Below are 26,222 nucleotides of genomic sequence, written 5' to 3'. Positions count from 1 at the left end.
GTAGGTGTTGTCTTGTTACATTTACCGGCCATTGCCATAAGCTGTTCATGTTCCCCTTGTAGCTTGGCCACTTTAGACTCCTGTTTCTCCGTGTCCAGGAGGAACGGGCTGTCTACCCAGCTCCTAGCGCAGGGATCGGCGGAGGGTGAGTAGGGATCCGAGGTTCCTGAGCATGAGCCCTCCTACCTTCAAGGGCGGCTCATGCAGCTAGGAGTCAGGGTCAGATTAGGGAAGCTTTAGGAGGTGACCTGCTCCCTATTTCTGTGGTTCTGGCCAAGTAGCGACCCTCCATCTTCTGGCATCGCACGGCTGAGGGTTTTCCCCATCCTCAGCCGTGACAGCTAAACACTGGAATGAACTATTCCAGTCTAGCTATACTAAACTGAACTAAACACATTGCTGCCACCTGCTGGTGTACATGGAAAATTACAGCAATAATATGAAACAGGCATAGAAAATACAGTCAGGTCCATAAATATTGGGACACCAACACAATTCTAACATTTTTGGCTCTATACACCACCACAATGGATTTGAAATGAAACAAACTAGATGTGCTTTAAATGCAGACTGTCAGCTTTAATTTGAGGGTATTTACATCCAAATCAGGTGAACGGTGTAGGAATTACAACAGTTTGCATATGTGCCTCCCACTTGTTAAGGCACCAAAAGTAATGGGACAATTGGCTTCTCAGCTGTTCCATGGCAAGGTGTGTGTTATTCCCTCATTATCCCAATTACAATGAGCAGATAAAAGGTCCAGAGTTCATTTCAAGTGTGCTATTTGCATCTGGAATCTGTTGCTGTCAACTCTCAAGATGAGATCCAAAGAGCTGTCACTATCAGTGAAGCAAGCCATCATTAGGCTGAAAAAAACAAAACAAACTCATCATAGAGATAGCAAAAACATAAGGCGTGGCCGAAACAACAGTTTGGAACATTCTTAAAAAGAAGGAACGCACCGGTGAGCTCAGGAACACCAAAAGACCCGGAAGACCACGGAAAACAACTGTGGTGGATGACCGAAGAATTCTTTCCCTGGTGAAGAAAACACCCTTCACAACAGTTGGCCAGATCAAGAACACTCTCCAGGAGGTAGGTGTATGTGTGTCAAAGTCAACAATCAAGAGAAGACTTCACCAGAGTGAATACAGAGGGTTCACCACAAGATGTAAACCATTGGTGAGCCTCAAAAACAGGAAGGCCAGATTAGAGTTTGCCAAACGACATCTAAAAAAGCCTTCACAGTTCTAAAAAAAAAATCCTATAGACAGATGAGACCAAGATCAACTTGTACCAGAGTGATGGGAAGAGAAGAGTATGGAGAAGGAAAGGAACTGCTCATGATCCTAAGCATACCACCTCATCAGTGAAGCATGGTGGTGGTAGTGTCATGGCGTGGGCATGTATGGCTGCCAATGGAACTAGTTCTCTTGTATTTATTGATGATGTGACTGCTGACAAAAGCAGCAGGATGAATTCTGAAGTGTTTTGGGCAATATTATCTGCTCATATTCAGCCAAATGCTTCAGAACTCATTGGCTTGCGCTTCACAGTGCAGATGGACAATGACCCAAAGCATACTGCAAAAGCAACCAAAGAGTTTTTTAAGGGAAAGAAGTGGAATGTTATGCAATGGCCAAGTCAATCACCTGACCTGAATCCGATTGAGCATGCATTTCACTTGCTGAAGACAAAACTGAAGGGAAAATGCCCCAAGAACAAGCAGGAACTGAAGACAATTGCAGTAGAGGCCTGGCAGAGCATCACAACGGATGAAACCCAGAGTCTGGTGATGTCTATGCGTTCCAGACTTCAGGCTGTAATTGACTGCAAAGGATTTGCAACCAAGTATTAAAAAGTGAAAGTTTGATTCATGATTATTATTCTGTCCCATTACTTTTGGTCCCTTAACAAGTGGGAGGCACATATGCAAACTGTTGTACTTCCTACACCGTTCACCTGATTTGGATGTAAATACCCTCAAATTAAAGCTGACAGTCTGCAGTTAAAGCACATCTTGTTAGTTTCATTTCAAATCCATTGTGGTGGTGTATAGAGCCAAAAATGTTAGAATTGTGTCAATGTCCCAATATTTATGGACCTGACTGTACATATAATGGAAAATGTATTGTTAGATTACACAAGATGGCAATACATATATACACCTGACATTATTGTAGCAGAGATACAGAAGTTTAGTGGCATACTTCAGGATGTTACACTTCAAATTACCTCTCCACCGTATTTAATTGTAGAGTAAGTCCACATGGCACAGAAAAATCTGTAGTGGATTAGGCTGCAAATTCAGTGGCAAATGTATGGCACAAATCTGCATGCTTTACATGTGGATTTTGTTGCAGATTTTTGCGAATTCCATCCTATGCATTACAAAGGACAAAGACCACAGCTAAAATCTGCAGACAGAACTGACATGTTATTTAAAATCCAGACTGCAGGCCAAATCACACCAGGATATTTTTCCACAGCATATGGATGAAAATGATTAAAATTTCATTCACTTTGCTGCTACTGTAATAATACACAGAGGATTTTCTGCTGACATATTAGAATGTAAAATCCACTGCAGACTTTTCACTCTTCTATTAAACTTTTATACTTTTGGTCTTCACCCTTCTGACTAAATACTGCTTACTGATCAAAGTTCATTGGCCCTGGTTAAAGGGGTTGTCCCATTGGGGACATTCATGGAATATCACTTGGATCCACCTCTGGGACCCTCTCTTATTTTCAGAACAGGACCCAGAAATGAAGGGAGAACACACCGCACATGCACGCCTGAAAACAACCAAGTGCTGACTTGGCTATTTTGGAAGTCCCATGGGATGAATTGAGGAGTGGTCGCTTTTACGTAGCTTGCTCTCCATTCACTGCTATGGGACTTCCGAATATAACATAGTGCGTTTGCTTGGCTATTTTCGGGAGTCTCATAGCAGTGAATGGAGAGGACGCCACATATTTGCAGTGTGCTCTTTGTTCACTTTGGAAGCCCCGCTATGGACATAAGAGCGGATCCCAGAGGTGAGATCCACACCTATGTGACATTTATGGTCTATCCAATGATATGCCATAAATCTCCCAGATGGGAATACACCTTTAATAAGGAGTGATGATTCTGCTACTGGCAGCCAGCAATCAGAACTGGACTAAATCATACACTGCTCAAAAAAATAAAGGGAACACAAAAATAACACATCCTAGATCTGAGTTAATTAAATATTCTTCTGAAATACTTTGTTCTTTACATAGTTGAATGTGCTGACAACAAAATCACACAAAAATAAAAAAATGGAAATCAAATTTTTCAACCCGTGGAGGTCTGGATTTGGAGTCACACTCAAAATTAAAGTGGAAAAACACACTACAGGCTGATCCAACTTTGATGTAATGTCCTTAAAACAAGTCAAAATGAGGCTCAGTAGTATGTGTGGCCTCCACGTGCCTGTATGACCTCCTTACAACGCCTGTGCATGCTCCTGATGAGGTGGCGGGCGGTCTCCTGAGGGATCTCCTCCCAGACCTGGACTAAAGCATCTGCCAACTCCTGGACAGTCTGTGGTGCAACGTGACGGTGGATAGAGCGAGACATGATGTCCCAGATGTGGTCAATTGGATTCAGGTCTGGGGAACGGGCGGGCCAGTCCATAGCATCAATGCCTTCGTCTTGCAGGAACTGCTGACACACTCCAGCCACATGAGGTCTAGCATTGTCTTGCATTAGGAGGAACCCAGGGCCAACCGCACCAGCATATGGTCTCACAAGGGATCTGAGGATCTCATCTCGGTACCTAATGGCAGTCAGGCTACCTCTGGCGAGCACATGGAGGGCTGTGCGGCCCTCCAAAGAAATGCCACCCCACACCATTACTGACCCAATGCCAAACCGGTCATGCTGGAGGATGTTGCAGGCAGCAGAACGTTCTCCTCGGCGTCTCCAGACTCTGTCACGTCTGTCACATGTGCTCAGTGTGAACCTGCTTTCATCTGTGAAGAGCACAGGGTGCCAGTGGCGAATTTGCCAATCTTGGTGTTCTCTGGCAAATGCCAAACGTCCTGCACGGTGTTGGGCTGTAAGCACAACCCCCACCTGTGGACGTCGGGCCCTCATATCACCCTCATGGAGTCTGTTTCTGACCGTTTGAGCAGACACATGCACATTTGTGGCCTGCTGGAGGTCATTTTGCAGGGCTCTGGCAGTGCTCCTCCTGTTCCTCCTTGCACAAAGGCAGAGGTAGCGGTCCTGCTGCTGGGTTGTTGCCCTCCTACGGCCTCCTCCACGTCTCCTGATGTACTGGCCTGTCTCCTGGTAGCGCCTCCATGCTCTGGACACTACGCTGACAGACACAGCAAACCTTCTTGCCACAGCTCGCATTGATGTGCCATTCTGGATAAGCTGCACTACCTGAGCCACTTGTGTGGGTTGTAGATTCCGTCTCATGCTACCACTAGAGTGAAAGCACCGCCAGCATTCAAAAGTGACCAAAACATCAGCCAGCAAGCATAGGAACTGAGAAGTGGTCTGTGGTCACCACCTGCAGAACCACTCCTTTATTGGGGGTGTCTTGCTAATTGCCTATAATTTCCACCTGTTGTCTATCCCATTTGCACAACAGCATGTGAAATTGATTGTCACTCAGTGTTGCTTCCTAAGTGGACAGTTTGATTTCACAGAAGTGTGATTGACTTGGAGTTACATTCTGTTGTTTAAGTGTTTCCTTTATTTTTTTGAGCAGTGTATTTTTAGGCTTAGGCCAAGTTTACACTTTAGTTATTTGGTCAGTGATTTCCATCAGTTTTTGTGAGCCAAAACCAGGTACGGGTCAAAAACACAGAACAGGAGGAAATATTTACATTATACCTGATCTCTGTGAAGGCTTCACTACTGGTTTTGGCTCACAAGAACTGATGGAAATAGCTGACCAAATAACTGAAGTGTGAACTAGGCCTTTGGAATAATGAGACATTGACTTACATGTATTAAGACTGGTATTTCATACCCCAGTCTAAAAAAAAAGTTTACTGAGGTGAATCGCACCAAATTTATTCAAAGGCCCTACATTATTAGAAAAGGGAGTCAATGGGGGAGATATATCAAGGCTGGCAGATCCATCCTCCCTGCACTGGTGTGAGATGCGTCTGATTTGTTAAGAGGCAGAAGCCTTTCAATAAATCAGGAGCACCTCTGTCCTGCTGTGTGCCAGAAACTGAAGTCTACGCCAGCTACAGGCTGGCATAGACTTCGGCTATAGTAGTAAATGCTATAGCTGAAGCCACTCCACTTCGGAAAAGTGCAGACAACATCAAAAAGTCGCAATTTATGGTGCGCAGATGCCGTGCGCCTTAATTTGCGCCTTTTTTTACGCTACAATTGTGGCGTACAAACAATGCTAAATGTCCCCCATGTGTCAACTGGTTAAAAAATATGGGCCAATGTACAGCTCTTCCTGATATAGTCGCACAGTTACATATGGCCACAAATTGACAGAACATGACGGATAGCATTTCTATGCTGGTGATACATACTTTAATAGGTAAAGAGGTTGTGGCAGATTCCTGATGGAGATCGCACGCCTTTACACTCAGTACAACAACACTGTGTCATATGGCATTCTAGAGAGAGAAGTTTGGCCTTGTAACATTCTTTCTGCTTGACCAGTTCAGTAAATGGGATTACATAGTTATATATTCAGAAAGCCTCTTCTGTCATAGAGCATGATCAAACCAGAGCAGACACCAATTTGTCAAGCCTGGTTTAGTTGTTTTAATTGAGAACTAAGTTCTTTGTCCTTCAGAGTTTCTAGGTCATGGCTTGTCAATGGCCTTACACATCAAGCGCCTCTTGCCCCCAGAGCTGCTCATTACACTTATCTCTCCGAAATCTGATAATGTTGGACATCACGTTATAATGACTTGTAGTGGATTTGTTAGGCTGTATGAATGATGAAATGAATGGATCTTGCTCAGTCTATTGATAAGCAGTGTGGTATAAAGCTTTATTAATGCCATGTAGCCTGTGGATAGGCCGCACTTATCCTTCCCATTTCCTGCATGCACAAGAGAACAGCAGGAATCCAGGCCTAATGACTAACCTTTGTGGCATTTCCTAGAATGCTATTCTCAATAGGTCACCTTTGAATGAAATCAAACACTGACTATTCTTGAAGGTTATAATTATGTCTTTAATTATATACAGAAAAGAATACAGTCAATTCATCTCCATTATTGATGGTGCACTGGTGGGCAGAATAATATACAATGGATTTCTTTACAGTCACTGCTCTAATATTATCTCTGAAAGCCATCAATGTACTATTACAATGATATCCTTGCATCTGTTCTAGCTGTGCATACTAGTCTGTATATTATCCTATGGCTACTGAGATACCCAGGAATGAGCCACGGCTGACCATATTTCCATATGGAGATATTTCGCACAGCTATTTCTAGGTCCTTATATTCGGGAGCCTGTGTCTCTTTCCAGTTCTCTTAATTTCCAGAGACGTTCTTTACTCTGACTCTTTAATCTTATTCATACATTTCCAGGAGGAACAGCACAATGAGTTCTAAGAAAAGATGCCCCAGACTAGCATTTACTAAAACCAGGGGTGGATTTGCCATAGACTCTACAGGGAAATTTCCCAGTGGGCTGATGCCCAGGGGGCCGCCTAAGCCCTCCTCCTGGCCACTAGCTAGGTAAGTAATGATCTGTCGCTCCCAGAGTTAATTAATGCTGGGGACGTCAAGTAGTTATGTACCTGGCCGGTGACCACAGGTGCTCTCCTGATTCCTGAATGCAACTGTATTGCCAGAATGTGGCAGCTGGAGCTGGCAATCACAGAGGGGCAACTTTTGAGAAGGTATTTTGTTCTTCTGGGGCATTATGTGGTTTTTGATACTGCTGGGGTAGATTATTGTGTTGCACTGAGGTATTTGGCTCTGCTGGGTTGGTATTTTGTGCCTCAATATGGTATTACGGGCCGAACTACTTGTACTAGCCCCGCCTTCTGTTAATTTGGACCCACCTACCACATGGGGCCTCTTTTTTTTCCAGGGCCATTTAAAGTTTCCCAATCTGCCCCTGACTAAAACAGACATGTCATGAAAACTAGTTGGTCCTCTTTACACAGAGGTGTAACCCAAAGCTCCTAGGCCCCAAAGTAAAATCAGTAAATACTGGTGGCTTCTTATGTGACAGAGGATTCTTTAGGCCCTCTCAGGCCCAGTGGTGTCTTTTTATGTAGTATAGGGATTGGATAGCACTGTCAGCCACCAAGCCTAGGTCCAACAGCTACCTCAGCAACCTCGATGCAGTTTGTGATACCACTGCAGTTACTAGTTGACCTCATAATTTTAAGATAGAAGTTTGTAGATGTTCACAAAACATTTTTGTCATACAGGTGAGGCGTATACTGCTAAAAAAAAGAGTGCAGCTGGCTGCCTATGTAGTTGGATCCTGTTATCACTGACTTAGTGACTTCCAATATAAAAAAATATAAAAACGCAGTGTATGACTGGATACTGTTTTTTGACAAGGCAATCAATGAAATTCAATGGCAATGGATTGAACAGTAAAGACATCTAGTTGCATCCTTTCAAACAGTTTCTTTGGCGAAATAAACATATTGTATGCCTAAGGGTACTTTCACACTAGCGTTTTTCTTTTCCAGCATAAAGTTCTGTCAAAAGGGCTCAATGCTGGAAAAGAACTGATCAGGTATATCCCCATGCATTCTGAATGGAGAGTAATCCGTTCAGGATGCATAAGGATGTCTTCCGTTTAGTCATTTTGACTGATCAGGCAAAAGAGAAAACCGTAGCATACTACGGTTTTATCTCCGGCGAAAAAGAACTGAAGACTTGCCTGAATGCCGGATCTGGCATTTTTTTCCATAGGAATGTATTAGTGCCGGATCAGGCATTTGAAATACCGGAATGCCGGATCCGTCCTTCCGGTCTGCGCATGCGCAGACCCCAAAAAAAGGGGTAAAAAATAAATGCCGGATCCGTCCGGATCCGTTTATTTTTTTGACTGATCAGGCATTTTTAAGACTGACCAGGATCCTGATCAGTCTTACTAATGCCATCAGTTGGCATACGTTTTGCCGGTTCCGGCTGGCAGTTCCGGTGACGGAACTGCTTGCCGGATCACTCTGCCGGAAGTGTGAAAGTACCCTTAAAGCATACCTGTACTTTCAGATAACTTTTCAAAATAAGCTTAAATATGGGTGTATATAAGTCATAACATTGACTACATCTGACTAGTATTTGACTTATATCTGCCATTATTTTAGCAGTTTTCTCCTCTATAGGCCACATCTCTAATTCTCAGTTGTTTCTGAACTGGTGAGTGGAGACTAGTCGCTCATCATGTCTCCCCATTGATTACACATGGAGATAGCAGATTCTCTTTCCTAACACTCTCTTAGAATCATTTGGAAGCACAATTTAGGACAATATACAGAAGTACTGAGCAGTAGTGATGTGAATAAAGCATTTGGGGTGAGATATAACACTTACTATTATTCGCTGAATCTGCCGAATCATTCCTTTCTCTCTTCGGTGTGCTTGTTTCTCTCTGCACTTCATTCCTGCCCCCCCCCCCCCCCCCCCACACTAGTTTTATGGGACAATGTAATCGAATCCTTCAGTGAGCAGGCAGCCCGTCTTACTCTCACAAGACCAATTGCCCACAAATTTCAGAAAGAACGTTTAGAAAAAGGGGGGGGGGGTAATAACTCTAGAATAAGGCATTTTTCTCTGATACTTTCTATTACAGAGTTTCTTATATTCGCCAGTACTATTGATTAATGCAGAGTAGTATGAAACAACAGTGACCATTTAACTGCATGGTAAAAATGTTGTATTAAACTATTCTTAGGCTCTGTTTACATCATGTTAATGCTTCACATTTAATATATAGAGCTCAACAAGGATTCAGCGAGGACCAGAAGTAGGCAGACAGTGTGATATGAGCTGAAGCATGTGTAAGTTGTGAAGGAGAATGTGGCCCACGTAAAAGGCCTGGCCAGCCCAGTCTCAGAGTAATTGATGTGCCAACAGAGAGAGCCAGGACTAAAGCCTCTGGTTATGTGTGATTAAGAATGGAAAATATTGGATGGTTGAATCCCTTTTCATAGGATTGGTGGAAGCGCTCTACACATTGGTCCTTGTGGACTCCACTGCTCTTTTTGATGCTCATGCTGATGTAATTTTTATTCTTTGCATTAGATTGGCGAATTCCGTAGAGACTGTGAAGATAAAATAACTCACAGATATCAAAATCCTTGGTAAGTGCTGTGTATGAGAGCTATTGACTGTGCTAACATCATTAACGTATCTTACAAAGCAGCACTGATTCATACGGCAGTCTGCGTTCATGAAATACTTCATTTTCACTGACATTTGAGAGATTCAGCCAACTGTATGTCAGAAAGATAAGTGTGAGAGGTTCCAAAACATCAAGCACAAGGATCACTAATGATCACATCTTTAGAGGGATAGCATTCATCATGGCTTATAATAGGTATGAAGAAACATGATTTTGATACTAAAATAACAACTTTTCTCCACATCTGTTAGGCAGTTCCTTTAACTAATCACAGAGTGTCCCTTTGGGTCTATAGCAGTCAGCTGCAATTTGTGGGGAGACAGCAACAAGTGTTTAATTACCCTGCAGCACCTCCGCTGGGGAAATGCAGGATTACACCATGCCTATTGAAATGTATGGGCTGTCTATGTAATGTATGGATCTGTTAGATCCTCTAGAGTGCGAGAAGTCACTCACCAGTCTAACAAAATGATGAGGGTGCTGCTTCTACAGTCGTGGCCAAAAGTTTTGAGAATGACACAAATATTAGTTTTCACAAAGTTTGCTGCTAAACTGCTTTTAGATCTTTGTTTCAGTTGTTTCTGTGATGTAGTGAAATATAATTACACGCACTTCATACGTTTCAAAGGCTTTTATCGACAATTACATGACATTTATGCAAAGAGTCAGTATTTGCAGTGTTGGCCCTTCTTTTTCAGGACCTCTGCAATTCGACTGGGCATGCTCTCAATCAACTTCTGGGCCAATTCCTGACTGATAGCAACCCATTCTTTCATAATCAGTTAATGGAGTTTGTCAGAATTAGTGGGTTTTTGTTTGTCCACCCGCCTCTTGAGGATTGACCACAAGTTCTCAATGGGATTAAGATCTGGGGAGTTTCCAGGCCATGGACCCAAAATGTCAACGTTTTGGTCCCCGAGCCACTTAGTTATCACTTTTGCCTTATGGCACGGTGCTCCATCGTGCTGGAAAATGCATTGTTCTTCACCAAACTGTTGTTGAATTGTTGGAAGAAGTTGCTGTTGGAGGGTGTTTTGGTACCATTCTTTATTCATGGCTGTGTTTTTGGGCAAAATTGTGAGTGAGCCCACTCCCTTGGATGAGAAGCAACCCCACACATGAATGGTCTCAGGATGCTTTACTGTTGGCATGACACAGGACTGATGGTAGCGCTCACCCTTCTTCTCCGGACAAGCCTTTTTCCAGATGCCCCAAACAATCGGAAAGAGGCTTCATCGGAGAATATGACTTTGCCCCAGTCCTCAGCAGTCCATTCACCATACTTTCTGCTGAAGATCAATCTGTCCCTGATGTTTTTTTCGGAGAGAAGTGGCTTCTTTGCTGCCCTTCTTGACACCAGGCCATCTTCCAAAAGTCTTCACCTCACTGTGCGTGCAGATGCGCTCACACCTGCCTGCTGCCATTCCTGAGCAAGCTCTGCACTGGTGGCACTCCGATCCCGCAACTGAATCCTCTTTAGGAGACGATCCTGGCGCTTGCTGGACTTTCTTGGACGCCCTGAAACCTTCTTAACAAGAATTGAACCTCTTTCCTTGAAGTTCTTGATGATCCTATAATATGTTGATTGAAGTGCAATCTTAATAGCCACAATATCCTAGCCTGTGAAGCCATTTTTATGCAACGCAATGATGGCTGCACGCGTTTCTTTGAAGGTCACCATGGTTAACAATGGAAGAACAATGATTTCAAGCATCACCCTCCTTTTAACATGTCAAGTCTGCCATTTTAACCCAATCAGCCTGACATAATGATCTCCAGCCTTGTGCTCGTCAACATTCTCACCTGAGTTAACAAGACGATTACTGAAATGATCTCAGCGGGTCCTTTAATGACAGCAATGAAATGCAGTGGAAAGGTTTTTTTTGGATTAAGTTAATTTTCATGGCAAAGAAGGACTATGCAATTCATCTGATCCCTCTTCATAACATTCTGGAGTATATGCAAAGTGCTATTATAAAAACTTAAGCAGCAACTTTTCCAATTTCCAATATTTATGTAATTCTCAAAACTTTTGGCCACGACTGTACACAGATGAGACACCACTAGAAAAGTCAAAAACTTCCTGCTGACACTGGGAACCTTTTGGAACGTTCCAAGATGATAGAAAATTAGGATGGTTCTTGGAAACTGAGATGCTTTTTCTGATATACTCCGAAGTCTCCAGCAGCTGAAAGCAACAACACGTTAAAAAATATCTTTCATCACGCTGTGTATGACTAGTAGCAAAATAGTAAAATTATAATAGTAATGTTTGTTGTTATAGTTAAAGGCTATGGGCACATTTATTTTTTTATTAGCTCCTTAAATGTACAATTAAGGCACTTTCTAAATAGAAATCACAGAAAAAGATCCTGCACGATATAAGAAATGAACATGCGGATGTGCATGGCTACATTTATAAAAGAAAAATCATAATGCGGACAATAATGCACTAACACAATAGATGCAAACATTACATATAGACTAATATGGACTCACTCTGATATCGTTTCTAAATACTCTTCATTACTATTTCCTTTTACAGAGTGTTTCAGTCCCTCACCTAGGTGCTAGTGCTGCTGAATCTGACATAAATCTGTCCTAGCCCTGCTCCTGTTGGCTCTCTCTGCTCTCCCCCTCCCTTCTGCCAGTATTAGAGATAGCAGCAGGGAGGGAGAGGAAGTTTTACACAATATTAAGAATAAAAGGAGGATAGCTCATACACTTTCACACTCGCGTTTTGGCTTTCCGTTTGTGAGATCCGTTCAGGGCTCTCACAAGCGGTCCAAAACGGATCAGTTTGCATTCTAATGCATTCTGAATGGAAAAGAATCGGCTCAGAATGCATCAGTTTGCCTCCGTTCTGTCTCCATTCCACTTTGAAGACGGACACCAAAACACTGCTTGCAGCGTTTTGGTGTCCGTCTGATGAAACTGAGCCAAATGGATCCGTCCTGACACACAATGTAAGTGAATGGGGATGGATCCGTTTTCACTGACACAATATGGTGCAATAGAAAACGTATACGTCCTGACACACAATGTAAGTCAATGGTGATGGATCCGTTTTCACTGACACAATCTGGCACAATAGAAAACGTATACGTCCTGACACACAATGTAAGTCAATGGGGGCGGATCCATTTCCACTGACACAATCTGGCACAATAGAAAACGGATCTGTCCTCCATTGACTTTCAAAGGTGTTCAAGACAGATCTGTCTTGGCTATGTTAGGGCTCTTTCACACCTGCGTTGTTGTGTTCCGGCATAGAGTTCCGTCGTCGGGGCTCTATGCCGGAAGAATCCTGATCAGGATTATCCTAATGCATTCTGAATGGAGAGAAATCCGTTCAGGATGCATCAGGATGCATCAGGATGTCTTCAGTTCCGGAACGGAACGTTTTTTGGCCGGAGAAAATACCGCAGCATGCTGCGCTTTTTGCTCCGGCCAAAAATCCGGAACACTTGCCGCAAGGCCGGATCCGGAATTAATGCCCATTGAAAGGCATTGATCCGGATCCGGCCTTAAGCTAAACGTTGTTTCGGCGCATTGCCGGAGCCGACATTTAGCTTTTTCAGAGTGGTTACCATGGCTGCCAAGACGCTAAAGTCCTGACAGCCATGGTAAAGTGTAGCGGGGAGCGGGGGAGCAGCATACTTACCGTCCGTGCGGCTCCCCGGGCGCTCCAGAATGACGTCAGGGCGCCCCAAGCGCATGGATCATGTGATCACATGGATCACGTCATCCATGCGCATGGGGCGCTCTGACGTCACTCTGGAGCGCCCCGGGAGCCGCACGGACTGTAAGTATACTGCTCCCCCGCTCCCCGCTCCTACTATGGCAACCAGGACTTTAATAGCGTCCTGGGTGCCATAGTAACACTGAAAGCATTTGGAAGACGGTTCCGTCTTCAAATGCTTTCAGTACACTTGCGTTTTTCCGGATCCGGCGTGTAATTCCGGCAAGTGGAGTACACGCCGGATCCGGACAACGCAAGTGTGAAAGAGGCCTTACAGATAATACAAACGGATCCGTTCTGAACGGATGCAGATGTTTGTATTATCTGAACGGATCGGTCCATGACGGATCCGCACAAAGCGTGAGTGTGAAAGTAGCCTTATAGAGGGGGAGGGCAAACACAAGGCAGTTTGGAGGTGAAAAACAGTAGCATTTGGGAACACAGATGCAGCATATATTACTGGGAGGGACACACCACAACACAGATGCAGCATATATTACTGGGAGGGACACACCACAACAGTTATGTCTAATGCAAGGAGTAGGTGGTAAACTCAACATCGGAAAATGAATGATGGAATGAAGATTGCAGACTGAAGCTCAGCACAACTTTCTATTAAAGATAACGACTAAAATATTGTATATGTGAAAAAAAAATAAAAAATTCCATGTAAGAGCTGCGTTAATGTGCTGAACTTTATTTCCAACAATTTCATGGTGTTGAAATGAAAAAATGATGAGTAAGATGGTGTAAAATGGCTGAGAAATTACTTTGCAAAATGTTTTTGACTTCAAACTTCTTTCTACCGACTTGGAACAAATGGAATGCTGTTTTGTGGAGGAAAATATTTATGTTTAATTTGACTTGTCTGTGTGGATCACAGTCCAGATGGGATCTATTAGGAAAGTTCTGTTATGTCTCCAGCTGAGAGCTACATTGGTATAGCTCTTTAGGGCCATCTGCTGGCAGAGAAGGAAACTACTGCATACAGCAGTCTAGAAGCTTCCACCATTCTAATAATAATAACTATAAGATGCAATGGGAATTTCTGCTACTGTCTTTCTGTGGGTTTCACTCTTTACTTTGCAGAAGGTAAAATTTGCAACATGTTACAGATTTTTTTTCCTGTCATGCGTTAATGGGGTTTTGCAGAACTTCATTCATAAAACATTTCTATTGAACATTGTTGCAGGTTTTTGATAAAAAAAAATGCAGCAAATTTGCCTTGACTTTACCAACAAGGTTTAGCATTTTAAGATTGACGTCCAGATACTTTTAGTTATAATTTCTGGTTTTAAAATATGATTTTTATATGATTTCCTAAGTTTTAGGAATGAGAGTATTCATTGTTTACTTCAGGCGGATTAGATTTTGGTGCAGATTTGTCCGTTTTCAAATTGTGCACACAAACGGGGAAATCAGCGGTAATCACTAGAGCTGAGCGAAGTATTAGATAATTTGATTTGTCTGCTTTGCCGAATTTTACCCAAAAAATTGCTTCAGGATGAATTACTTCGTCACGAAACACATTTCTTTGTAACTAGCGGGTGCAATGACAGTGAGCGGCTATTGCGCAGCCCCCATCATTGTACCCCTCAGATGCCGCGTTCATACATGATCACGGCATCTGATAGCAATAACCCGGTGTAAAATAAAAATAAATAAATTATATCATACTTACCCTCATCCACTTGATCGAGAAGAGCCAGCCCCCGCTATCTTGATTGTAGATCCAGTGCGAAATCTCACGTGGCACATGATGACATCATATGTCGCCGCGCTCCAGGATCTCGTGCAAGATCTTCAATCAAGATGGCGGTGGCCGGCTCTTTGCGTTCAAATGGGTGAGGTAAGTATGATTTTTTTTTTTTTAAATTTACACCATTTCAGGTAAGGCTACTTTCACACTGGCGTTTTGTTTTCCGATTGTGAGATCCGTTCAGGGCTTTCACAAGCGGTCCAAAACGGATCAGTTTGGCACTAATGCATTCTGAATGGAAAAGGATCCTCTCAGAATGCATCAGTTTGCCTCCGTTCCGTCTCCATTCTGCTTTGGAGGCAGACGTTTTGGTGTTCGTCTGACGAAACTGAGCCAAACGGATCCGTTTTGACACACAATATAAGTCAACGGGGACGGATCCGTTTTCTATGACACAATAGAAAACGGATCCGTCCTCTATTGGCTTTCAATGGTGTTCAAGAAGGATGCGTCTTGGCTATGTTAAAGATAATACAAACGGATCAGTTCTGAACGGATGCAGGCGTTTGTATTATCTGAAACGGACAATGACGGATCCACACCAAACGCGAGTGTGAAAGTAGCCTAAAATAGATTCGTAAGCACGAGGAAATTTGGCTTTGCTGCGAATCGAATTTTCCCTGAAATTCAGATCGAATTCCACTTCGTGGAGATCGATTTGCTCAACACTAGTAATCACATGAAAAATAAAATGCTGTGGGTATAAAAACCACACTGCATGTCAGTTATCACATTGTATGGATGAGCATGGCTCAGTGGTTAGCACTGGAGTCCTAGGCTCAAACCCAACCAAGGACAACATCCGCATGGAGTATGTATGTTCTCCTAGGGTTGGCGTGGGTTTCCTCCGGGTTTTCTCCCACACTCCAAAGACATACTGATAGACTGTGAGCTCTACCAGGGACAGTGAGTGACGATAATGTCTGTAAAGCGCTGTGGAATATGTTGGTGCTATGTAAGTAAAAGAAATACATTTAAGTCTCATTCACTTTTCTGCTACTTTAAATACTGGAAACTCTGCATTGTATCTCACCCATGTGATCATACCCTAAGGCCTCATGCACACGGCCGTAGTGCTACCGCAATTGCGGTCCCCAATGCACGGGCAACATCTAACTTGAATAGGTCCTTGACCCGTCCGCACCGTCAAAAATAGAACGTGTTCTATTTTTCTGCAGTGCGGAGGCACAGACAGAAACACCACGGAAGCGCTCCGTAGTGCTTCCGTGCCTCCGTTTCACACCGCATTTCTGGATTGCGGACCCATTCAACTGAATGGGCCTGCATCCGTGATGCGGGGATAACGGCCGTGTGCATGAGGCCTAAGGCTACATGCACACGAACGTTGTTTGTTTCCATATCAGTTCAGGTTTTTTTTGCGGATAGGATGCGGACCCATTTATTTCAATGGGTCCGCAAAAAATGCGGACAGCACACCGTGTGTTGTCCAGATCAGTGTGTCCATTCCGTAGCCCAACAAAAAAAATAGAACATGTTCTATTCTTGTCCGTTTTAAGCATTGTTACAATGGATCCACACAAAAAACAACTGATGGCATACGGATGTCATCCGTTTTTTTGCGGATCCGCAATTTGCGTACCGCTAAACACATACGGTCGTGTGCATGTAGCCCAAGTCAGACTTATTTCACATGAGTCATGCGGAATGAGTCAGGGAAAGGCCTGATGATTCCGTGTCCGTTGTGCCGTTTTTCATGATTTTCTGCGGACCCATTGACTTTCAATGGGTCCGTTGAAAACTTGGCTAATGCACCATTTGCCATCCGCATCCATGATCCGTGGTTCTAGTCCGTCAATTGATCACGGAACCCCATTTTGCGGACCGATAAAAACAACTGTCATGTGCATGAGGTAAAAACTGATAGTTTTCCATGCAAGTTTGATCAGTCTTGTCTGCGACTGCCTTCTTGTGTGCAAATGCAATCAGTTTTCGATGCTTTTTTCACTCACATAAAGAAAGACTGAAGAATACTCAACCTCTTAGGAGAGGTTGAGTATTCTTCAGTCTTTCTTTATGTGAGTGAAAAAAGCATTGAAAACTGAAGCATCAGTGAAAAACACGAATGCCGCCCGTTTTTCATGCAAGCCTCAATCATTTCTATGATAAAATTATATGTGCTTTTCCTTTTTCAATACAGGCACCCTCTGCCACATATTCTAGATTCACAAGGATTTGGATCGCGGGCAACACTTGCATGGACTCAAGACAGATATATTGATTACTGCTATGCTACATCAGAGTGGGCACCACAGATTGAATAAGACACAATGCTCCCCATCCATCTCCATCTTCCTTAATGCAGGTATAATGAATAATGATCCCACTTATCAATGCAAAGCCCATATTAACATGATCATTACAGCGCTCGCTACTCAACTAAACACTTCTGAAAAGTTTATATATATATATATATATATATATATATATATACAGGGAGTGCAGAATTATTAGGCAAGTTGTATTTTTGAGGATTCATTTTATTATTGAACAACAACCATGTTCTCAATGAACCCAAAAAACTCATTAATATCAAAGCTGAATATTTTTGGAAGTAGTTTTTAGTTTGTTTTTAGTTTTAGCTATTTTAGGGGGATATCTGTGTGTGCAGGTGACTATTACTGTGCATAATTATTAGGCAACTTAACAAAAAACAAATATATACCCATTTCAATTATTTATTTTTACCAGTGAAACCAATATAACATCTCAACATTCACAAATATACATTTCTGACATTCAAAAACAAAACAAAAACAAATCAGTGACCAATATAGCCACCTTTCTTTGCAAGGACACTCAAAAGCCTGCCATCCATGGATTCTGTCAGTGTTTTGATCTCTGTTCACCATCAACATTGCGTGCAGCAGCAACCACAGCCTCCCAGACACTGTTCAGAGAGGTGTACTGTTTTCCCTCCTTGTAAATCTCACATTTGATGATGGACCACAGGTTCTCAATGGGGTTCAGATCAGGTGAACAAGGAGGCCATGTCATTAGATTTTCTTCTTTTATACCCTTTCTTGCCAGCCACGCTGTGGAGTACTTGGACGCGTGTGATTGAGCATTGTCCTGCATGAAAATCATGTTTTTCTTGAAGGATGCAGACTTCTTCCTGTACCACTGCTTGAAGAAGGTGTCTTCCAGAAACTGGTAGTAGGACTGGGAGTTGAGCTTGACTCCATCCTCAACCCGAAAAGGCCCCACAAGCTCATCTTTGATGATACCAGCCCAAACCAGTACTCCACCTCCACCTTGCTGGCGTCTGAGTCGGACTGGAGCTCTCTGCCCTTTACCAATCCAGCCACGGGCCCATCATCTGGCCCATCAAGACTCACTCTCATTTCATCAGTCCATAAAACCTTAGAAAAATCAGTCTTGAGATATTTCTTGGCCCAGTCTTGACGTTTCAGCTTGTGTGTCTTGTTCAGTGGTGGTCGTCTTTCAGCCTTTCTTACCTTGGCCATGTCTCTGAGTATTGCATACCTTGTGCTTTTGGGCACTCCAGTGATGTTGCAGCTCTGAAATATGGCCAAACTGGTGGCAAGTGGCATCTTGGCAGCTGCACGCTTGACTTTTCTCAGTTCATGGGCAGTTATTTTGCGCCTTGGTTTTTCCACACCCTTCTTGCGACCCTGTTGACTATTTTGAATGAAACGCTTGATTGTTCGATGATCACGCTTCAGAAGCTTTGCAATTTTGCAATTTTAAGAGTGCTGCATCCCTCTGCAAGATATCTCACTATTTTTGACTTTTCTGAGCCTGTCAAGTCCTTCTTTTGACCCATTTTGCCAAAGGAAAGGAAGTTGCCTAATAATTATGCACACCTAATATAGGGTGTTGATGTCATTAGACCACACCCCTTCTCATTACAGAGATGCACATCACCTAATATGCTTAATTGGTAGTAGGCTTTCGAGCCTATGCAGCTTGGAGTAAGACAACATGCATAAAGAGGATGATGTGGTCAAAATACTCATTTGCCTAATAATTCTGCACGCAGTGTATATATATATTATAGCTTATATATCTAAAAATGAGTTTCTGTCTGTCTGTTCTTTATGCGCGACCAAACGACTGAACCGATCTTCACGTTGGTTCTCCTGCTGGCCCTGTCCGCAATGTAAATCTTGCGCCTGCGCCGTCCCGTTCAGTATACGGCGCAGGCACAGTGATTTTCTGTCAGCTGCAGAGGTGGGAGGGATAGTGACTTTCTCCCTGCAGCTCACACTCAGACAGCACAGTGCTGCTAACTTAGAGTGAACTGTTCAAAAGGACACTCCCCCAATCTGGTTAAGCCACGCCCCCTTCCACTCCTCAGCTGACAGTGTTTGAAAAAAGAAAGTTAAAAATCAACTTCTATGCCCGCTAAGCCACGCCCCCATTCAGCTAGGCCACGCCCCTTCCCACGCCTCATCTGATAGTGTTTCAAAAAATGAAGTAAAAAATCAACTGCTGTTAGCTGCAGGGAGTGAGGGTAACTTTCTCCCTGCAGCTTACGCTCGGACAGCACAGTGCCAGACGGAGGACATGGAGTCTGAAAGCCAGACTGTCCAGGCTAAAACTGGACCTCTGGCCACCCTAGGGGTAGGCTGCTGTGGAGGTCACAGTTAAGGGGATGGTCAACTATGGAGGTAAGTGTTAAGGGGCAGATTGCTGTAAAGGCCACTGTTAGGGGGCGAGCCCCTGTGGAGGTCACTGTCAAGAGGGTGGTGTGCTGTGAAACTCACTGTTAGATATTCCCAAAATGTTATATGCATCAGCCAATACAAGCCTGCAAGTGTTTCTCTTCATATGCCAACTGCCATACACACGGTCACACGTCCCTTATCATCCAATAGAAGCTCGCAGGTCCTACTCCAGGTTTCCATAACAACTGATCACATGTTTTAGCAGTTCGCAGGTCCTTAAAGGATAACTGTCATATTTTCATAAAAAAATCCATTTTAGCATATGTTACTGCTGCAGCAGCATTATGCATAAAGCAATCTTTAGTTTCTTCACTTACCACTGTTTTCCTTGAGTTTGCCCCTTAGTTACAGCTGTTTTGAAACCCAAATTATGAGGATCTTCTCAAGATGGCTCCCCTGCCAGTTCTCTGAGGCCAAAACTGCATTCCCTCAGGTCACATACAAACTTGCTTTAGCCAGCAGCTTCCTGTCAGCCAATCAGATTGGATTACTGAGAGACACGCCTCCTCACTCTGAAGCCTAATGCAGGCATGCAGTGTGAAGGACCGACAGATGAGCCATAGCAACGGTCTTTTAAGAGAGCAGTGGAAAGGGACAGGGGACATTAATGAAAGCTGTTATTATAAGGTAATTACAGATATTTTGACAATCATTGACAGGCTAACTCAGGTATACATGCCTAGCGCTAATAAACTAGCAAATAAAAAAAATATATGACAGTTATCCTTTAACCACCTCCGGACCGCTGTACGCACAGACGCGTCCTGGAGGTGGTTGTTTCATTCCACCTGGACGCGCCGGCGCGTCCTCTCGCGAGACGCGAGATTTCCTGTGAACGCGCGCACACAGGCGCACGCGCTCACAGGAACGGAAGGTAAGAGAGTTGATCTCCAGCCTGCCAGCGGCGATCGTTCGCTGGCAGGCTGGAGATGTGATTTTTTTAACCCCTAACAGGTATATTAGACGCTGTTTTGATAACAGCGTCTAATATACCTGCTACCTGGTCCTCTGGTGGTCCCCTTTGTTTGGATCGACCACCAGAGGACACAGGTAGCTCAGTAAAGTCCCACCAAGCACCACTACACTACACTACACCCCCCCCCCGTCACTTATTAACCCCTTATTCGCCCCTGATCACCCCTGATCACCCCATATAGACTCCCTGATCACCCCCCTGTCATTGATTACCCCCCTGTCATTGATCACCCCCCTGTAAAGCTCCATTCAGATGTCCGCATGATTTTTACGGATCCACTGATAGACTGATCGGATCCGCAAAACGTATACGGACGTCTGAATGGAGCCTTACAGTGGCGTGATCAATGACTGTGGTGATCACCCCATATAGACTCCCTGATCACCCCCCTGTCATTGATTACCCCCCTGTCATTGATCACCCCCCTGTAAAGCTCCATTCAGATGTCCGCATGATTTTTACGGATAAGGCTGCATTCAGACATTTTTTTGGCCCAAGTTAGCGGAATTTTTTTTTTTTCTTACAAAGTCTCATATTCCACTAACTTGTGTCAAAAAATTAAATCTCACATGAACTCACCATACCCCTCACGGAATCCAAATGCGTAAATTTTTTTTAGACATTTATATTCCAGACTTCTTCTCACGCCTTAGGCCTCTTTCACACGGGCGTTGCGGAAAAATGTCCGGGTGCGTTGCGGGAACACCCGCGATTTTTCCGCGCGAGTGCAAAACATTGTAATGTGTTTTGCACTCGCGTGAGAAAAATCGCGCGTGTTTGGTACCCAAACCCGAACTTCTTCACAGAAGTTCGGGCTTGGGATCGGTGTTCTGTAAATAGTATTATTTTCCCTTATAACATGGTTATAAGGGAAAATAATAGCATTCTGAATACAGAATGCTAAGTAAAACAGGGCTGGAGGGGGTTAAAAAAAAATAAAAAATCATTTAACTCACCTTAATCCACTTGCTCGCGTAGCCGGCATCTCCGTCTGACTCTTTTACTGTATAGGACCTGTGGAGAGCATTAACTATAGTTTAAGGACCTGGGATGACGTCACTCCGGTCATCACATGGTACGTCACATGATCTTTTACCATGGTGAATCCAGCCCTGTTTTACTTAGCATTCTGTATTCAGAATGCTATTATTTTCCCTTATAACCATGTTATAAGGGAAAATAATAAGGTTCGGGTCTCCATCCCGATCGTCTCCTAGCAACCGTGCGTGAAAATCGCACCGCATCCGCACTTGCTTGCGGATGCTTGCGATTTTCACGCAACCCCATTCATTTCTATGGGGCCTGCGTTACGTGAAAAACGCACAAAGAGGAGCATGCTGCGATTTTCACGCAACGCAAAAGTGATGCGTGAAAATCACCGCTCGTGTGCACAGCCCCATAGAAATGAATGGGTCAATATTCAGTGCGGGTGCAATGCGTTCACCTCCCGCATCGCATCCGCGCGGAATACTCGCTCGTGTGAAAGGGGCCTTAGGGCCCCTAGAAGGCCAGGGCAGTATAAATACCCCACATGTGACCCCATTTTGGAAAGAAGACACCCCAAGGTATTCCGTGAGGGGCATATTGAGTCCATGAAAGATTGAAATTTTTGTCCCAAGTTAGCGGAAAGGGAGACTTTGTGAGAAAAAAATAAATAAAATCAATTTCCGCTAACTTGTGCCAAAAAAATAAAAAATTTCTATGAACTCGCCATGCCCCTCAATGAATACCTTGGGGTGTCTTCTTTCCAAAATGGGGTCACATGTGGGGTATTTATACTGCCCTGGCATTTTAGGGGCCCTAAAGGGTGAGAAGAAGTCTGGGATCCAAATGTCTAAAAATGCCCTCATAAAAGGAATGTGGGCCCCTTTGCGCATCTAGGCTGCAAAAAAGTGTCACACATCTGGTATCGCCGTATTCAGGAGAAGTTGGGCAATGTGTTTTGGGGTGTCATTTTACATATATGAGAGAAATATATTGGCAAAAGACAACTTTTCCCATTTTTTTATACAAAGTTGGCATTTGACCAAGATATTTATCTCACCCAGCATTGGTATATGTAAAATGACACCCCAAAACACATTCCCCAACTTCTCCTGAGTACGGCGATACCACATGTGTGGCACTTTTTTACAGCCTAGGTGGGCAAAGGGGCCCACATTCCAAAGAGCACCTTTCGGATTTCACAGGTCATTTACCTACTTACCACACATTAGGGCCCCTGGAAAATGCCAGGGCAGTATAACTACCCCACAAGTGACCCCATTTTGGAAAGAAGACACCCCAAGGTATTCCGTGAGGGGCATGGCGAGTTCCTAGAATTTTTTATTTTTTGTCACAAGTTAGTGGAAAATTATGATTTTTTATTTTTTTTTTCCTTACAAAGTCTCATATTCCACTAACTTGTGAGAAAAAATAAAAACTTCCATGAACTCACTATGCCCATCAGCGAATACCTTGGGGTGTCTTCTTTCCAAAATGGGGTCACTTGTGGGGTAGTTATACTGCCCTGGCATTCTAGGGGCCCAAATGTGTGGTAAGGAGTTTGAAATCAAATTCTGTAAAAAATGGCTGGTGAAATCCGAAAGGTGCTCTTTGGAATATGGGCCCCTTTGCCCACCTAGGCTGCAAAAAAGTGTTACACATCTGGTATCCCCGTATTCAGGAGAAGTTGGGGAATGTGTTTTGGGGTGTCATTTTACATATACCCATGCTGGGTGAGAGAAATATCTTGGCAAAAGACAACTTTTCCCAATTTTTTATACAAAGTTGGCATTTGACCAAGATATTTATCTCACCCAGCATGGGTATATGTAAAATGACACCCCAAAACACATTCCCCAACTTCTCCTGAATACGGAGATACCACATGTGTGACACTTTTTTGCAGCCTAGGTGGGCAAAGGGGCCCACATTCCAAAGAGCACCTTTCGGATTTCACTGGCCATTTTTTACAGAATTTGATTTCAAACTCCTTACCACACATTTGGGCCCCTAGAATGCCAGGGCAGTATAACTACCCCACAAGTGACCCCATTTTGGAAAGAAGACACCCCATGGTATTCACTGATGGGCATAGTGAGTTCATAGAACTTTTTATTTTTTGTCACAAGTTAGTGGAATATGAGACTTTGTAAGAAAAAATAAATAAATAAATCATCATTTTCCGCTAACTTGTGACAAAAAATAAAAAGTTCTATGAACTCACTATGCCCATCAGCAAATACCTTAGGGTGTCTACTTTCCGAAATGGGGTCATTTGTGGGGTGTTTGTACTGTCTGGGCATTGTAGAACCTCAGGAAACATGACAGGTGCTCAGAAAGTCAGAGCTGCTTCAAAAAGCGGAAATTCACATTTTTGTACCATAGTTGGAAACGCTATAACTTTTACCCAAACCATTTTTTTTTTTACCCAAACATTTTTTTTTTAACAAAGACATGTATAACAATAAATTTAGAGCAAAATTTATATATGGATGTCGTTTTTTTTGCAAAATTTTACAACTGAAAGTGAAAAATGTCATTTTTTTGCAAAAAAATCGTTAAATTTCGATTAATAACAAAAAAAGTAAAAATGTCAGCAGCAATGAAATACCACCAAATAAAAACTCTATTAGTGAGAAGAAAAGGAGGTAAAATTCATTTGGGTGGTAAGTTGCATGACCGAGCAATAAACTGTGAAAGTAGTGTAGGTCAGAAGTGTAAAAAGTGGCCTGGTCTTTCAGGGTGTTTAAGCACTGGGGGCTGAGGTGGTTAAAGGGATTCTGTCACCTGGATTTTAGTGACAGAGCTTTTAACATCATCACATCAGTCTGCTCGTTTTGTATTAAAATATACTAGTATTACTACCCCAAGTGTTGTCGTTTGTCTAGAAAATCGCTTTTATTAATATGGTAATTCCTGACTAAGGAGCCCAAGGGGCTGTCCCTCCGGCCGTTGGAGCCCAGCCGCGCCCCTTCTCCTGGAGCCCAGCACCGCCCCACTGCTAATTTATTCACTCCTCATTGCCGGCTGGTGCACGTGCAGTGCGTCCTGTGAGGTCGATTCCAGGCGCTGACATGTGTATCCATGGCGCATGCGCGAGCTTATGGCTCAGCGAACGCATTCCGTGGATACACATGTCAGCGCCTGGAATCAGCCTCACAGGAAGCGCTGTCACTAAAATCCAGGTGACAGAATCCCTTTAAATATTCACTCATATGACATGTATCAGCGAATATAAGTTCACATTTAATTTACGAGTACAATTACTTCTATTTTGTAGTAAAAGGTTTACTTTAAGGAAAATGATGTCCTCGAACCAGTAGCAAATTTTTTAACCACACACACAGACGACATACAAAATAAACCAGTGCAAAACCGGGCAATTATTATGGGGCCACTACACAAACAAAAAATGAAATATACCCGTGGGAAGCCGGGTCCTTCTGCTAGTCTCTTATATATGTAAAAATGAGTGTATGTCTGGACGTCTGTCTGTCCTTTATGTGTGACCAAACGACTGGACCGATCTTCACCAAATTTGGTACACAGGTACATCAGGTGTCCTGGAAGGTTTTAGAGTGGGTCTCAGCTCTCTAAGACGCACCGTTTCCGAGATATTCCCATAAAATGACCTGCATTAGCAAATACAAGCCTGCAAGTGTTTCTCTTCATATGCCAAATGCCATACACACGGTCACATGTCCCTTATCAGCCAATAGAAGCTCGCAGGTCCTACTCCACAACTGATCACAGGTTTTAGCAGTTTGCAGGTCCTTTAAAGGGGTTTTCTCATTTCAGACAATGGGTGAATATCGCTAGGATATGCCCCCAATGTCTTATAGGTGTGGGTCCCACACCTATACCGAGAACAGAGCCCCGAAAGTGAAGGAGAGCGCACTGCGCATTCGCAGCCGCCCTCCATTTATTTCTATGGGGTCGCCGAAAATAGCTGAGCGCTGGCTCAGCTATTGCCGTCTGCCCCATAGAAATGAATGGGAGCATAAGCCGCGCATGCGCGGCACGCTCCCATTCACTTCTATGGGAGAGGCGGAGATTAGCGCTTGGTGGTGGACGGACCTCGGGAAATCTGGAGTCCTCCAGCCACAGCGCTCCCCACTCCGTTCTCGATATAGGTGCGGGTCCCAGCAGACAATATCACACAGGATAATATTAGATACACAGCTCAGCAGGCAGTATCACACAGGATAGGATATTAGATACACAGCTCAGCAGACAGTATCACACAGGATAGTATTAGATACACAGCTCAGCAGACAGTATCACACAGGATAGGATTAGATACACAGTTCAGCAGGCGGTATCACACAGGATAGGATATTAGATACACAGCTCAGCAGACAGTATCACACAGGATAGTATTAGATACACAGCTCAGCAGACAGTATCACACAGGATAGGATTAGATACACAGTTCAGCAGGCAGTATCACACAGGATAGGATATTAGATACACAGCTCAGCAGACAGTATCACACAGGATAGGATTAGATACACAGCTCAGCAGACAGTATCACACAGGATAGGATTAGATACACAGCTCTGCAGACAGTATCATACAGGATAGAATTAAATACACAGTTCAGCAGCCAGTATCACACAGGGTAGGATTAGATACACAGCTCAGCAGACAGTATCACACAGGATAGGATTAGATACACAGCTCAGCAGACAGTATCACACAGG

At 43.5% G+C, this 26,222-nt stretch overlaps 1 protein-coding gene across 1 annotated transcript in view; it reads left to right on the top strand.

Annotated features, from left to right (window-relative positions):
* C2H4orf45 (chromosome 2 C4orf45 homolog) overlaps nt 1-17,132 on the top strand; it is a 35,573-nt gene extending 18,441 nt beyond the window's left edge. The window contains exons 3-4 of the mRNA XM_040419892.1: nt 9,250-9,308; nt 17,009-17,132. Of these exons, the coding sequence (XP_040275826.1) occupies nt 9,250-9,308; nt 17,009-17,132 (183 nt within the window). The remainder of the gene's footprint in view (nt 1-9,249; nt 9,309-17,008) is intronic.
* The last annotated feature ends 9,090 nt before the right edge of the window (nt 17,133-26,222 follow it).

Source organism: Bufo bufo, chromosome 2 (assembly GCF_905171765.1).
Source record: "Bufo bufo chromosome 2, aBufBuf1.1, whole genome shotgun sequence".
NCBI classification, from domain to species: Eukaryota; Metazoa; Chordata; class Amphibia; order Anura; family Bufonidae; genus Bufo; species Bufo bufo.
The sequence above is the reverse complement of the archived record's forward strand: the minus strand, read 5'-3'. Positions and strand labels throughout refer to the sequence as shown.